The sequence below is a fragment of the Stegodyphus dumicola genome, chromosome 9 (genome assembly GCF_044657685.1).
Source record: "Stegodyphus dumicola isolate Sdum_Otavi_A_Nest chromosome 9, ASM4465768v1".
Classification (NCBI taxonomy): domain Eukaryota; kingdom Metazoa; phylum Arthropoda; class Arachnida; order Araneae; family Eresidae; genus Stegodyphus; species Stegodyphus dumicola.
Window position 1 is genome coordinate 172,606,425 of NC_140776.1, and position 16,607 is coordinate 172,623,031.

Here is a 16,607-nt window from a genome sequence, read left to right on the forward strand (position 1 = left end):
AAATAATGGGGTTAGGGGAAGACGGATAAAAAATGGTTAGACATTAAATTTAATAATGTTTTTTAATAAAAATAAAATCAAACATTTATTTCTTACAAAAATAAAAACAATATAAACGCATATACTTTTAAAAACAAATAAAATTCTCAGTCAGATCATTCAGTCTATTCTGGGTTTCCAATTTTCTGCCTTTTTGTTAAGAAGGCATTATGATAGATTGGCTTAATGGCATATTGCGTTCAATTTCGTCGTCAATCCATACAGACAGTCGCTTTTCCATTTCCTCTATAATGTTATTTCTAGAACGGGTAATTCTAGTTGCAGAGCTTGACGTAGTTGCTGTTGCCGATGACAGTATTTTTTCTTTATTCTTAAGAATTGTCCTTATTGTTGAAGTTGCCAAAATCAATGCAGCACTAATTTGAGATTGACGTTCACCAGAATCTAATCTTCTAATCACTAGCATTTGAGTTTCCAGTGAAATGCTTTTTCTGGTTGCTTTCTTTTCTTGTTTTTTATTATCACCCATGATAAAAACTAAATATCATAATATTTGTCACTGTATTAATCGTTATAGTATTATACAAATTTAAACTTACAATAATGTCAACAAATGTTGTTTCAAATGATAAAAAGCAAGAAACACAACTACACTGTTTCGGATATGTTATTTGGAAACCTAGCGCTGCGCACAATTTCGGAGAATCCCCGGGTTGAAATAAAAGAGCGCTAAACCGAAACAGCGTGAAGCGGGGTCTTACTGTATATATAGTTTTAGTCAGTTTCCCTTTTAAATTCTATATTTAAAGTATCCTTTATGTAAAATGGCTTCTTCTGCTGTAGCCACGTGCCGTAACACTTAACAACGTGCCGTAACTTCCAAATACGAAAGGAAGAGATATTGTACTTCATGCTTTCCCAAAGGACAATTTGCTTTTGACGAAAGAATGGATACATAAATGTCGAAGACAGGATTCTATTAATGTGAAAAACGCAAGAATTTGCAGCGAACATTTTTTATGAAGTGATTATGAAGATGACATGAGAAACCGCTTGCTTGGACTGCCACAAAGGAAAGTGTTGAAATGCAATGCTGTGACGAAAGTAAATATATCGTGTGCAGTAAACGAAATAACACCAAGAAATAAAAGACATTTGAAAAGAAAACTAATGCAGAGTGCTTTTGAAAGACTACACGAATTAAACCCAAAGTAAATTTATTTTGAGGCCGAGAACGAAATTGAAGCTGACAATAATATATCAAATGTGAATGATTTTAAAATAAAACTCACAAATGAAAATGCCGTAAGTGACACTATCCCTGAATGCCCTAAGTGTAAAGATAAGCGAGACTGTATTGATAATTTGAAGAACAAAATAATATCCTTAGAAAATTGCAATAAAATATTGAAAAATAGAGAAAAGAAAAATTTTAGAATGTTTGCTCAGAGACAAACAAGGTGGACGACATCTACAAAGAAATTTGTATCGCAAATTCAGAAATTAAAATCATAAATAGCGAAATTTAGGAAAAAAACAGCACAGATCGGAAAATTTGGAAAAACGTCTAAAGCATATTTTTACAAAGACGCAGATTAACGCATTGCTAGAAAAGAAGGAAAAAATCAGGTGGACTAGTGAAGATATTTCACGTTGCATTATCATAAGAGCTCTGTCATCTAAAAGCTACGATTATTGGAAAGAAAAAATAGGAATTCCTTTACCTAGCACTAGTACATTAAAGAGATGGTGCACTAAATTTTCATGTAGTCCAGGAATTCAGAGTGATGTTCTTGCTGTAATGAAGGAAAGATGCGAATATTTGAATTCTGTAGAAAAAATATGCGTTCTCAGTTTCGACAAAATGCATATAGATTCTAAACTCTGATATGACTCTAAACTGGAACAAATTCTCGGTCCTTTTCAAAACGTGCAGTTTGTTTTAATCAGAGGTCTCATTTCGCACTGGAAACAACCGATATTTTTTTGAATTTAACACTCCAATGAAGAAAGAACATCTTTTTTCACTCATAAGACATATTCAATCATCTGGAGTAGAAGTGAAAGCAACAGTGTCTGATTTAGGAGGATCTAGTACTTTGTGGAAAGAGTTACAGATTTCGATTAATAATTCTCAGTTTCCAAATCCAAGTATTGCAAACGAAAAAAACATGGGTTTTTGCAGATTTAGCGCACTGCCTCAAATTACTGAGAAACCACTTTTTAGATAAAGGATTTGTTTTAGAAGATGGGACTGTTTTAAATGTTGATATTATTAAAGAAGTTTTAAATAGAGATTCAGGAGAAATTAAATTGTGTCACAAATTAGAACCAAATTATTTAATGCTCCAGCGAAAACATTATTTTCAAGAATTACCGCAAAAGGTATACTCCACCTCACAGGAAATCAAAAAGCATCTAACTTCTTTTAAGTTAATCGACCATTTTTTTTTTTTTTTTTTTTTTTTTTTTTTGTATGTTATGAATAGTACCAAGCCATACCCTCCTTTAGATAAAATACTTAAAACAGCATTTGTATTAAATGAACATCATGAAAAACAGATTCAAGTTTTGGAATTGATGAAGAAAGTCATTGGTGGATTAAGAGTTCAGGGATAATCCAACATTTTGCCTTACCAAAAAGGAATAGTAATAATTTCAATAAATTCTCTTTTTGGCTTACACCAGGGTTTGGTTTGGTTTATTGAGATTATGGCAAAGCACACTAGGGCTATCTGCCTAAGGGAAGGGATGCCTTCGTGGAGGACTTTCTAAGGGAAACTGGCTCGTATACACGTTACACATGGGGAAAACCACGAAAACACCCATGCAGCCAGCCCGTTCGCGGGACTCGAACCTCGGACCGAACTACCAGTGTTCAGCGACTTTACCGCTCGGCCGCTGGTGGGCTACACCAGGATTTGAAATCATCGTAGGCTGAAACTCAAACTTAGATTAGCAGAATTTTTTTCATATATAACCATACATGCCAATTTAAGGTTGTTTTTTGATTAATTTTAAATAGCTGTTATTATAGTTATCTTAGAAGCAGTTCAGTGTAAATGCATTCTGCAGTAGCATTGTCTCTTCCAAATTATAGCTATCTTTCACATACAGCTCATTTTAAACGTTGGTTCTTCAAATTTAAAACGTTAATTTCTATGTTGTGAATTACATATCCGCGCTCAATGTTATCATGGCTACGTCATCACTCCCCCATGCCTGTTTCAGGAGGAAAAGCTGTATGAGCTAGCCTTTCTCTTTTAAGTCCTGGGTAGTTCCGGCCTGGGTTTTAATTCCAGACAAATAGGCTGGCTGCATGGCGTTTTTGTTGTTTTACCAATGTGTAACGTGTGTACGACCAAGTTTCTCCTCATACGTCTTCCAACGCGCCTCCCTCCCTTTCCGTGTAGTGCCAAATGATGGAGCACGTAAGAAATCAATAAGTTATCTTAAATCCTACCCTTCTGAATTGTCTATATCAGAAGCGGCCAAACTTCATGTCAGTAAGAGTTGGAATTCAGGAATGTTCGAGAGCCGTAACTAGACTTTCCAAAAGCCATAAGTGCATATTAATATCATTTTAAAAGTAGTGAAACAAGTTTCAAATGAAAAGAAATGTCTGATTCTAAACAATCATTCAAAGACAGTTTATTTCAGCATGTGATAATACATCGAACACAATGCGAAGTTTGCGGTGTCTTTGCTTTCTGTAATTACAATTTGATACCATAAAAAAGTATTCTTTTTCAGCTTTTAAATACTCCGATTCTTCTGCGATACCTTCTTGTAAACGCTGATCTATCGCAGCTTTGTAACGCTGATCACGAGATTTCAAATTCTTCTAGTCCCAACTATGCCAAAGCGACTGATACCGTTTCTGCTGCCTCAGAATCATCCCGCAATTCAGAATTTCCCTCAAATTTTACGAATCCTCGAATGTCTCTAGAGGTAAAATCGTCTTCGAAGCTCCGAATTTGTCAAATATTCCAAAAGCCATAAATTTCTCATCAATTTGGACATCGAATCATCTTCTAAATGTATTATTTTTTAGACTTTCTATGACAACGACTAGTTTTCTGTACCAAATTAAATGTTCCTGACGCGTAACATGCGTTTCTCGTTCCGTTCATTGACCACTCCAATTTATTTTCTACCGCTACAAGGCAGATCCTTAATGTAAAACATCTACATGCATCCATTCGTAAAGCATTTGCAAGCAAATCTAACTTTCAAGCACTTCCCTTACAAAATTGTTTAATAGAATCAGTATAATTTTTACGCTTTTGAATTCCATTATTAAGTTTCTTAACAAAAAGAAATGAAATAAAATAACGCTTGGTCGTTGATCAGTTTACGTTTACTAAAAACTTTGTTAAACGGTGTTGGTGCATTTAATTATGGCAAAGCACACTAGGGCTATCTGCCTAAGGAGAGGGATGCCTTCGTGGAGGACTTTTCTAAGGGAAACAGGCTCGGATACACGTTACACATGGGGAAACCACGAAAACACCCATGCTGCCAGCTCGTTCGTGGGATTCGAACCTCGGACCGAACTACCAGTGTTCAGCGACTATACCGCTCGGCCACTGGTGGGCCTCCTTTGTTAAACGAAATGAAATAAATTAATTACTTTCTTTTGAATATTGAACAGTTTTAGTTTACTACACTTCATACATGTATTATATTTAAACATAAGTGCCCTATCACTAGCCTGCGACAGCCGCACACGATTCACGAGCCGAGCTACAGACACCCCTGTCTATATAGTTACGTTAACAATTTATAACAATTTATAACAATTGATATTCTCACTGCTAACACTTTATAACCACAGATAGTTTTCGCCTAAAAGTAAAAGAAAGAAATGAAATTCGTATTTATCATAGCAACAATGTCATCATAAGTGAATAGAAGGGCTTAATCCTTTATTATATAGAATAAATAATGCCCAATTAAAAAAATAATAATGTTTTTAAAAAATTTTAATCTAAAACATCAAACAGAGAACTAAAACTTACTCGTTTTCGAATAACTCTTAGAAAATCCTTACCAACTACTTTAAGATACAAACTTCAATGCACGAAAATACAATATCAGTAGACAATAGAGTAGTATCTTTTCTTCTAATTCGAAATCTCTATTAAAGAGTATTCGAAATCTCTATTAAAGAGGTTGGAATTGATAGTTGGGAGGTTTATAATAATGCGGAGATTATCCAAGGCCGCCAAAATTCTTAAGGCAAAAACCTAGACCTTCGATTTGAAACCCAAATAGAGAATTACATGCTATATGCAGTCTTCGATTTCCTGTCATGTAGAAAGCCACCAAAAATTTTTATTCCACAGTTCCCTGGATTTCGGTAATCTACTTCATTAAGAAGTTTCTCCTAAGGTCATAATATATCCTGATTAAAAATTGCGTAACTTTTTCAATGATTTCCAAATGCTGTTGTTGAAATTAATGAACTCACAATCAAGAATTCCTTTCATAGGACTGTTTATTTATTTATCTTGGGAAAATCTAACAATATATATATTACGATATATGTTATTTGAGTTTTTTTTTTAATATTTCAAATTGTAGAATCCAGGGTATTATAGCTGTGATAATATTTATCAACAAATAATTGTTAACTTACATTAGCAAATAAATAATTGCTATAAAAGTTAGCAACAGAATGAGTTCATTTCCTTGTGAGTTATCTCTAAACGAACATGCTTAAAATGTACAGATGAGAGCAACCAAGCAAAGCGAACTTAATTTTTACTCCGCCATTTTTTCAATTGACATTCTCTGAATGTTAAACATACCAGGCTATCTTGAAACCAATTACTATTCATTGAATAAGAACAAACAAAAAAACTTTATAATTAATTTGTCAGTTTAATCAGCATTCTTATTAAACGTTGTATTTTGCCTAAAGTCATAACGTCTTTTTATTTATCTTTCAAAATTTTAATATTAATACATTAGTTTCCTTAACAAAAAAGGAAATGTTATTAGAACACCATCAAAACTTTTCTTCGTATGCATTTCCTACGGTGATGCATTAAAAATATGCATGTGAAAGAAATTCCTTATAGAGTTTTTCGCAAGTCGTTTAAAATTTCTATCAGCAGGTGATAATAAGCTGCATTTCATTGTTCAATCGTTCATCAAAAAAAGTTCGTTTTTAATGAATAAGAAATTTCTGCTATGACAAAATTTCAAAATAGAGAATATAATTCACCAAACACCATGTATTATATTTTGTTTTTGCAATAAAATTTCTGCTATAAAAAGGTGTGAAATACTACAAAAAGACGTTTAGGACAATACCTTTACAAAAACAAGAAATTTTGAGTAGAATAAAATGTTTAAAGAAGACACAGAGTATTCCAATGATGAACCACGATGTGGTAGACCAGGAATGGGCAAACGTTTTCGGTCGCGGGCCAAAAATCGAAAAAAAAAAAAAAAGTTTGGCGGGCTAAGATAAATTTTTCTAAAATTTTAAAAACAATATACAAGTATTACAATTTAAATATGTTAAAGAGATGAATGAAATTGCGAATTTATTTTTAAAAGTTCCTTATACTGAGGTTCGAAGTGAGATATACTGATTCTAAGGAACGATAGGCTAAATGCTTATCTGTCAGTCTACTTCTGAAATTATTCTTTCTAAGGTTCATAGTTGAAAACACTTGTTCACATATATAAGATAAAGCAAACATAGCACTAATTTTCTGGGCGTGAGATATTAAATTTGGAAAACTTACTTTCGATAATGGTAAAACTCTTAACTTTGGCATATTTCGAAACAACTGCTTGAGATGATTGTTAGATTGTAACTCAATTAATTCAAGTTGCAAAATCTGACCTCACTGCTCCACAATTTACGTTGAAAAGCATGGTTAAAATATCCAGTTCTGTTTAAATGGCAATGAAATCTTTGTTCGCACTCAAAATGCAGATTTTACAAGCCATCTTCAGAATTCTTCAGCTTTTATTCATTTACTGAGGGTATTGAATTTAACCTCGAGAAATGAGACAAGTCGTTCTTAGCTAGCTACCCAGCAAACAGATTAAGTTTTCTTATTAAGTTAGGCTAATAAAGTTAAGATTAAGTTTTTTCTAAGAAATCTAATTCACCCATACTGGATTCCCATATGAATGTTCCCTGAGAAAGAGATAACGCTTGTTAGCGACAATCTACAGCGATGACTAACAAAGAACTTCCGCTTTTAACACTTTATCAATTGAAGGCTGTCTGTGCTTGCTACTTTCGTCAGTTTATGTTCATATAAATATACATTTCTTTCAATTTGCCTCGAATCGGCAAATTAAAATTCTATCCGCGAATTGGATAGAACCTTCCGGCGGGCCGGAGTTGCCCCAAAGAATCTCTAACGATTCTTTGGTTTGCACTTAAGAGATTCTTTGGCTTGCCCATCACTGTGGTAGACCATCGATCTGAACTATGAACATAATGAGAAGCACCTGAAACAAGTTAGAAATTTATCACTCAGCAATCGGTATTGAAGAGTCTGGGATATTAAATTAAATAAGTTCCTATACCATTATGGATCAGTCAAACAACTGTGAAAAATAATTTGTGCTTGCACTACAACACTTCTTGAGTTTTTCATAAGCAACAACAGGAAATGCTTTCTCGAGGTAAGTTCTTAATATACACGAGTAATGGTGATGAAACACATATCTGCGTTTTTGATACATAAGCAGATCAACAAGCTAGTGAATAGCGATCGGATGGTAAAGCAAGACCAATAAGATAATTTTCCAAAATGAGGAATGTAATTGAGCAAAGAACGCACATTAAATTTCATCTTGGCAGTAAAATTCCTGTTACAAAAACGTCTGGAACTTTTCAAAAAGCTTTTGAAGATAACATTTTATCCAAGAATAAATTTTTCAATGATACATTTAAGGAAGGTACAGAATGCATTGCAGGGGAACTATGATCTGGCAAGTCATCCACTTCAATTTATGAGCAACACGTCTATCAAGTGATTTATTGCATAGTGATAGTCATTTTAACAATTACAGATATTATTTAACAAGTTCCTGTATGATATGGATCCTGGGTGTCAAGCAATCTGAAAAAATCCAACTGGGCTTGCAGCAGTGACTTCTTCAGCTGTTTAAAAACAACAACGTGCTCGGGTGGCCCATGAGATGCTTTGCGAGGGCGTATCTTTAAAATGCATTATTGCGGTGATGAAATAAGGATCTTCTATTCTAATGCAGACACAGCTCAAAATCAAGTAGAGTTCGAAACGAGACGAAAGATCCAAAAAACCACATCCAAGTCAGTCAAAAATGAAAGTGATATGGACTATTTTCTCCCATTGTCGTACAGTTATGCATCATGAATTTCTACTAATGGACCTAACTGTTAACAAAGGATATTATTTGATTATTTTGAGCCGTTTGCGTACAAAAAAGAAAAATATACAGAGAACAACCTAAATTGTGATGAGATGAATTGTGCATTTTGCACCATGATACCTGGTCACCAACTCACAAATTTTGAACCCAGAATTCAACAATTACGACTTCCCAAGTCCTTATTCAACTGATATAACTTTCTTAATTATGGTTAGAATTGTTGCTTCGTGCTCACTGTTGGTGTCCATGATACAGTGAGAGGAAAGTTCGTTTTAACAAAAAATTAACTTCTAACATTTGAAGTATCTGAACTTCATGGAAAGACATCAGGAAAGAAGGATAAAATAAACATTAATTATAAAAATAAAATTAAATGTAGAGATAAACGACAAATAATTAATCATACGGAGCTAAATTAATGCCATGCAATTAATTAATAAATTAAGATATAAGAGGTCTTATTGTTTAGCACTCCAACTAAAATTAGAATTTAATTTGAAAATTGAGAGGTACCCAAGACGGCCTCCGGCCAAATTTAAGCCCCGGCATAGGATCCTGAACAAGTTTCACGAATATAACTTTTAAATATGTTTTGAAGACTAGAAAGAATGGTGACATACATGCATTGCAATGTGAGATGATGTGGTAAATAATGACAAATAAAATGAAATCTTATGATCGACGAAATCACTCGATACTTTTGAATAATAATAGTATTTACATAGCACATATGGAATAGAGATGAACTTTAAAACATAATAAAAATCAAGAATAATAAATTTACGATCTCGTTGAAAGCCGATATTATAGAAAAGACATTTCGTAGACTCATTCGAAATGATAGGCTTAAAAACAACAGTATTATGAAGACAGTTCGATTTTTTAATAAAAATATTTTAATACCATGCCCACCACTTATTAAAATCACTTCTGTTTCAAACATTTTTGAGCTTATTATGAGGCTGAGTTTAACAAATGGCGATTTATATATTACAACCCTTGATTATTATTAACTAACAATTATTATTATTATTATAACAACCTTTATTATTAACTAACAATTAATTTATTAAATAATCTTAAAAGAATAATTAAATTTAACTCTAAAACTAAACTACACTAATGTTAGTGAAAAATGCTACACCATGAAAGAAATGAATGAAATGAAAAATGTCAGAAATGAAAGAAACGTATTCAACATATTACTGATAGTGGTACAAATAAATGATCAAATTTACAAGACAAAAGAAAAAAAAAATCTGATACCTTTCAGATTTTGTATTAAGTACAAAGGGCCATTTTTTTTCCATTTGCATACACATTTCAAGAGCACTTGAGCTAATGTTCCTTTCAGCTGAAAATATTTAAAGATGAAAGCTGGTCAAGAACCAGTTGAAGGAGAAATGAAGTGAGCCAAGTACAGATGAAAGCTGGTCAAGAATCAGTTAAAGGAGAAATGAAGTGGGCCAAGAAGAGATGAAAGCTGGTCAAGAAAGATTGAAGCAAGTCAAGAGGAAATAAAAAAATATTTAATACTTTATAGTTCGTTCTCATCACAAAGAAACAGAGCTCTTTTTTAACTTTCTATTTTCCTTTGAGAGAGGTATATATTATATATATTCTGTCTTGTTTTTGCAACTTTTAATTTAAATATTTAGTTCAAACTGCATAAGCTTTGTTTTTCTCCTTTTTACATCTGCATAAACTAAGATTAGGTACTTGTTAACAGAAATGTATTCAAGTTATGAATGCCAAATGTAAACATTACAAAAAAGGAACACTATAGCCATTAATTTTTTTTATTTCAAAATACGCAATAAAAAGGCTTATATTACATTTTATTCAATATAAGCCTGTACATGTAATTAATTACAGGCATGTTAACATCACTTAACTTGCTCTTTTAAGCTCTGGAAATACTTCTAAAGCAACTAGTAAAATCTTAAAGAATGTTTTAATTTAATTAATTAAATCAAAACAACAGAATAATTGCACTAAAAAGGAAGGGATTTCAGTTGCTATTTTCAAATATAAAAATTTTAAGCAACTGCCTGACACACACACACAAAGCATGCACAAATGTCCTTACCTGGCCTTTATTTTTGGAACCATTGTTCATAGACATATACTTCCAGTTAGAGAAAGTTTCTAAATGATAAAAGTATTTATGTTTCATCATTTTCAAAAGGCTAATTTTGTAAAAATTATGAAATGGAACATTTTATACATTCTCCCCAATCCCTATACTTATATAAGAGAAATTTTGTACTCTTTATAAAAAACTGAATGCGAAAAGCATTACTCTTGTAGAGCAAAAAACTGACTGAATGTTAGATATTAAAACTGCAAATCATATTCAGGAGTGGTACACAAATCGAAGAATGAAATATTTGCACTTGTACACAACTAAAAAGAAAATATAAGTTAAGAGAAATAATGAGAGATTGGTAAACATTTCTGAGCAGATTATCATGAAAAGTATTGATCAATATAATTCTTTTCAAAACACTGGCACACTTTTTAAAACACTGGCAGGCTTCAATATTGGTATATAACCAACTAGCAACATTATTTGCTTTGATTAAAAATGAAAATATGTCTAATTTAATGATTTTCTCTTTTGTAAAAATATTAGATTATAATTCTAATGTTATAGAACTGTATGAGAATATAACTAAATTCATTTTAGCCTTTGAAAACATAAATTACTTCGGAGAAAATTCTTTCAAAATACCAAATGTAATAAATATAAAAGCACTTTTAAATCATAAAAGAATAGCACTGAACTACATTGAGAAGGAAAAATCAATGGTGAATTATTCTAATTTATTCATTAACTAGCTTCTCAATGCTAATTGGAAATGACATCAAAATTTGCAAATTTTGAAACTGGCCAATTTTTATCACATGGAACTCAAACCTTTCACGTTTTATTTATTTATTTTTTTTTTTAATGAGTATAACATTTTCTTAAATATAAGTATAAGGACCAGATAACAGTATTAAAAGTTAGATTTCATAATTTTTAGAAAACTGACATTTCAAATTTAAAAATACCAAAACATGAATGTTTGGCTCATTAAAACATTTTTGCAACTGGAAGTACATGTCTCTGACCAATGGTTGTGATAATAAAGGCCAGATAAGGGCTTTTGTGCAGAGTGTGTGTGCATTTATATATACATAAACTATAAGGCCTATATTTAAAAATTTGCAACACACATAAAACAAGAGCAGAAAAAAGTGTATATTAGTCTAATCCCCACACACATGGATTAAATATTGAAAACATACAATGAACTATCGTATTAACATAACCACTCTGATGCAGTTTGGAGATTTTTAACAGAAGAAAAAGAGTGACGACATATTTGCAAAAAAAGTTATTATACATGTACATCGTATTTTAGTCTGGTATTTAACCGAAAATCATTCATTAAATCTATTTAAAAGAAGGCTCTGCCTTCTCACTGGAAATTTTGTCGTGATTACACTCCCAGTAGATTCAAAGCAACAGTTCACTTCAGCAATTTTGCAACAAAGTACTTTATTCCACAGTATATAGTATTTTGCTGCATAGCTAATATTCCTAACTTCTTTCATGGCAAGCAAATCCTACATATCCTCAGTGCAAGAGAAAAAAATATCATGACTTGTCTATAAAAACCATTTAAACTTGAAATACAACAAAAGGCAAAGAAGCATAATCAGAAAATAATGATGTTGTTTGCTAAGACTGAATAAATGTTATAAGCATGGTTGCCAGAGTGTGACACTTTTTGAAAATTTGGTGACTTCTACTATGACAGTTATGCTAATACGAAAGTACCAAAATAACAACATTTTCATCACATTAGAAAACAAAAAAATTCATATAAGCATAAAAAACATATCTTAAAGAAAACATGAAACAATAAACAGACTACACTAAATAAAATATGACTGAAAGAACACTGAAATATAGTGGAACTGAACAAATCTATAAGCACTATATTTTAATATATAGCAAATATCTGTGGACAAAAGCTCATTTCAAATTTAGTTCAGTTGATTATTAACAGTTAACAGTAACATTGTAGTTTGATTTTAATAGACATTTCATCCAAAGTTTTACTTTAAATTCAAGAAATGTTCCTGTCAGACAGCAAGTGATTGAAATAAGCAAAAGAAAATACTGATTTTATCAATTTGCATTTGTTCTTTAAGATTTGTCTTAAATAAATGGATACCAAAATTAACCGGGACTGATTGCAAAAGCCAAAGAACAAAATGTTGCAAAATATATTTTTACATAAAATTTCATATATATTACAGTAATATTTTTCAAGTTCTTTTTTCCTATCTTCTTTCTCAATACAAGTCAGAATATCATTAAGATTTTTTGATTGAAGTATGTACTCTAAATACATAAAAACTCAAAATTTTTGCTTTAGTATCTTGTAAAATCACATACAAAATTAAGTTTCAAATATATATCATTTATAATTTTATCAGCACTTAAATTATCATTATTATATTCAATGAACATAAATAAGCAAATGTTTTACTTTTATCCACTCAGCTTTTCCCACAACTATAGAATTCCCTGCTTGGAATTCCCCACCGGTTGAGAACAATTGCACCATGCAATGAACTATAATTTCATTTTATAAACAGATGCTGACTAGGTATTAGACATCTAACAAGATAAACTAAAATAATGTTAATTATTTCAGTTAGTGAAACTACAACTGAATTCTTATACAAAAGATAATATTTACTGTAATTAACTAAATATGATTACGTTGAACTAATTGGCTCAGTTTTGCTAAAATTAGAAGAAAGTAATCTATATGTGATGTAAAGTTTATGACCTAATCACATAACTAAAGATACATGCCCAACTTTTTCAGCTTAGATTTCATATTTTGTATTAAAGAATAGATCAGAGAAAGAAATTTACATTGTTTACAATGCATTATGAAAAGATATAAATAAATTTGCTTATTTGCAGTTTTATCTTTACTTTAAAAAAGGTCTCTCAACAGAAAATAAAATTTTTCTTTGAATGAAATGAATGAATATTCATAATACTGTTAAAGTTTTATACGGTAAAGTAAGTATAAGAATACTCTAAAGTTATATATGAATAGTTGTAATTAAAATATTACAATAAAAGATTCAGAAAACAAAATGTAAACATTCCTTGGCAAAAATTTTTCTGTTTCATAAGAAAATACAAATTTTTTTTTGCATTATGAAAATTAGAATGCTTTTTATAAAAATGTGTAAAAATATTTCTCCTATTTCATAGCACATAAAATAAATATACATTAAGACATCCATCTCAGAAATTTCCCTTAACATATTCTCTAACTCTGTAAAATTTTTGCTCCATTCTAATATTACATCCAGTTAATATTTAATTATTCACATAACAACTTTTTTAAAGTTTCAAATTATAAATATCCATATTACTGACACAAAAGTAAAATTCCTAATATTTTACTTAGTTGACAACAGAGTTAGTTGTATCTCTCTCTGAAATATCACAAAGAACATTACTTTGAAGATTATTAATTCTTGGAAAAAAATTCTGCAAAAAACAATTGTATGCCACAGTTTGAAATACAGCACAGATAAGCAATATTCCAAATGCAATATTAAAATAAAATACTAAACTGATAACTGCAAATTTATGTTAAAATTCAAGTTGAGCAAAACAAAAAACACCATTTCAAAATAATATTTATTTTTAAATAAATTTAAACTGCATAAAATCATTACAATGCACACATAAAACCATATTTCATGCAAATAATAAAATTTCTAGAATAACTTGTAAGGATCAGCAAATTTACTTGTGTTTCAACTCACTACCCATTATAAAATAAGAGTTCATGAATTATGGATTTCAGTAATTTGGCTATTTGATGTATAATGAAATTCAACTTTTGATGTCTCTCTACTAATTACATATCTTTTATTTAATATATGGAAAGTTATAAAACTTGAAAATATACACATGTGTGCATATATATATTGTATACACACAACCACATGTTATGTGCGTTAAACTGTTTTACACAATGCATTTTCAAAAACTGAGCTCATTATCAAAAGTAAATATATTTCAAAAATATGATGTATGAAGGCAGAATCAGTATTTTTTAACTGATTATATAATTGTACAAAGTTAAATGACAAGATGCTGCCTTCTTAGGAAAATACACACTGTTTCTTATGGTACACTTGTTCTGGCACCTTCGGTAGAATTAACTTCACTTGAAGGAGAAACTGTGCTTGTAGCAGCAGACTGAAGAGGTTGAGTGTTTTCTTTATCACCAAATACTGCAGCAAATTAATTTCATTAAATGCAAAAGTCTAATTCAGTATTACATTTATTTATATTGGTATTATGAGTATAAATATTTATTTATATAGTATTACGAGTTACTTTTCCATTAAAGCCATAACATTAAAATATGTTTAAAAAAACATAGTGCTTTTTATGGAGGAGGCATGTTTCCTCACCAGATAAATACAACTGTTTGGTCTAATTTTTTTTCTATCAATAATTACCTTAAAACTCCCCCCCCCATCACTCACACAAATACGTTTTTCATCTAATCAGTTTTCTTTTCTTTTTTCTGCAATGAATTTTAAGATTTAGGTCAGGAATCTATTTTGGCTGTGGGTCAAAATCAACCAAAATGTCAGTATTAGCCCTTTCCCGCCGATTATCATGCACACAGGCCAGCAAGAAGTGCACTCATTTCCCCACCAATATACTGGCATGGCAGAGAGTTTTCTTATTCACCCTCACTGTTACAGATCTGTGTCAGTGTCCTGGAAGACTTTAAAAATTATAACTTTTGCCAGAAGATGGCAATGTATGCCCAAGCATTTGACATACAATAAATTTGACCTTCTACTTGAAATGTCTTCACCCCAACTATACTGTCTTTCCACACCCAGCTCCAGCATTCATTCTACCTCAAGCACCTTCAATGGCATCTGTCTTACAACATAAGAATGGAATATCCAGTCCGCACCTCAGTGTTGAGGTATCACCGGAGCCAAAGGCTAAGAATATTAGCTAATCAGCCAAAGCTAGGCTAAAGAAAATTTAATAAATTTAAAAATCAGTTATTTATAATTTAAGTCCTAGCAAATTTTGAGGTCCGCTAACTGAAAGATGTATTGAACTCGCCAACATCTTTATTTGCAAAAATTTATATATACAGTGATCAAACATACTTTGACAACAGAATTATAGATAATACAAAAACAGTGTACACGACCAATATTGAAGGATATCACGAGTTTTGTTACAATTCTAACAGAAAATGAAATACAAAAATTAAGCATAAAATAGAAAATCAGAATATTAGAAATACATTTTCAAGCCACAAATATTTTATGTTATACATAGATTGTGTTCTCATTAGAATACAAGAATTCCATAAATTTGGAAAGCAGTTGGCGACCTTTGTCTAATAGAATTAATTTGCATAGAAGGTCGAAAGTCAAGGTTTGAGGAAAAGGTTCATTTCTTTTTCTGTCCAAACTCGGACATTGAAGAATCATATGCAGTGCATCCGCTGTTACTTGTCCACATGTACAGCGACTAGGTGGAGTCTTTAGTTTGAATTTATTGAAGTAGCTAGGGAAGGCTCCGTGGTTTGAGAGCAGTTGATTAAGAAAGAAATCATTTAAGTGTCTTTTTTCAGAGATTCTAGGAAGAATCTTGTATGTTGATCTGTCCGTATCTTCTTCTTGCCATCGAAATTGCCACAGAGTGAGAGCTTTTTCTTTTGCTTGTCTTACTATGAAACTCGGGGGAAGTTTGCAGTCTAGGTGCACTTCAGAAGAGATGCCTTTTTTGGCGAGTTCGTCCGCTTTTTCATTGCCTCTGTAACCTTGATGGCCTCTTATTCAATGTAATTTAGCTTTAGTTTGAAAGACGAGCTTTTTAACTTCTATGATTTCTTGGTTCAGGATGTCGAATTTTTCCAATGATTTCAGTACAGCTTGACTATCTGTATAAATGTGGGCTGTATGCTTATGTGTTATTAGCCAGTTTAGAGCTGATTTCAACACTTGAGTTTCAGCTTGGTATAGCCGGATAAAAAGCATGCAAACTGCATGTTATTCTCGGCATATAGCAGAACCTGGAACCTCGAAATGAGAAAAATATGGTTCACATGCACGTGGATTTTGATTATGTAAACATA

The 16,607-nt window shown here is 31.4% G+C and overlaps 1 protein-coding gene across 1 annotated transcript in view; it reads right to left on the reverse strand.

Annotated features, from left to right (window-relative positions):
* Positions 1 to 10,174: 10,174 nt before the first annotated feature.
* LOC118181064 (uncharacterized) overlaps positions 10,175 to 16,607 on the reverse strand; it is a 47,715-nt gene continuing 41,282 nt past the window's right edge. The window contains exon 8 of the mRNA XM_085824354.1: positions 10,175 to 14,721. Within this exon, the coding sequence (XP_085680480.1) occupies positions 14,612 to 14,721 (110 nt within the window). The 3' untranslated portion in view covers positions 10,175 to 14,611. The remainder of the gene's footprint in view (positions 14,722 to 16,607) is intronic.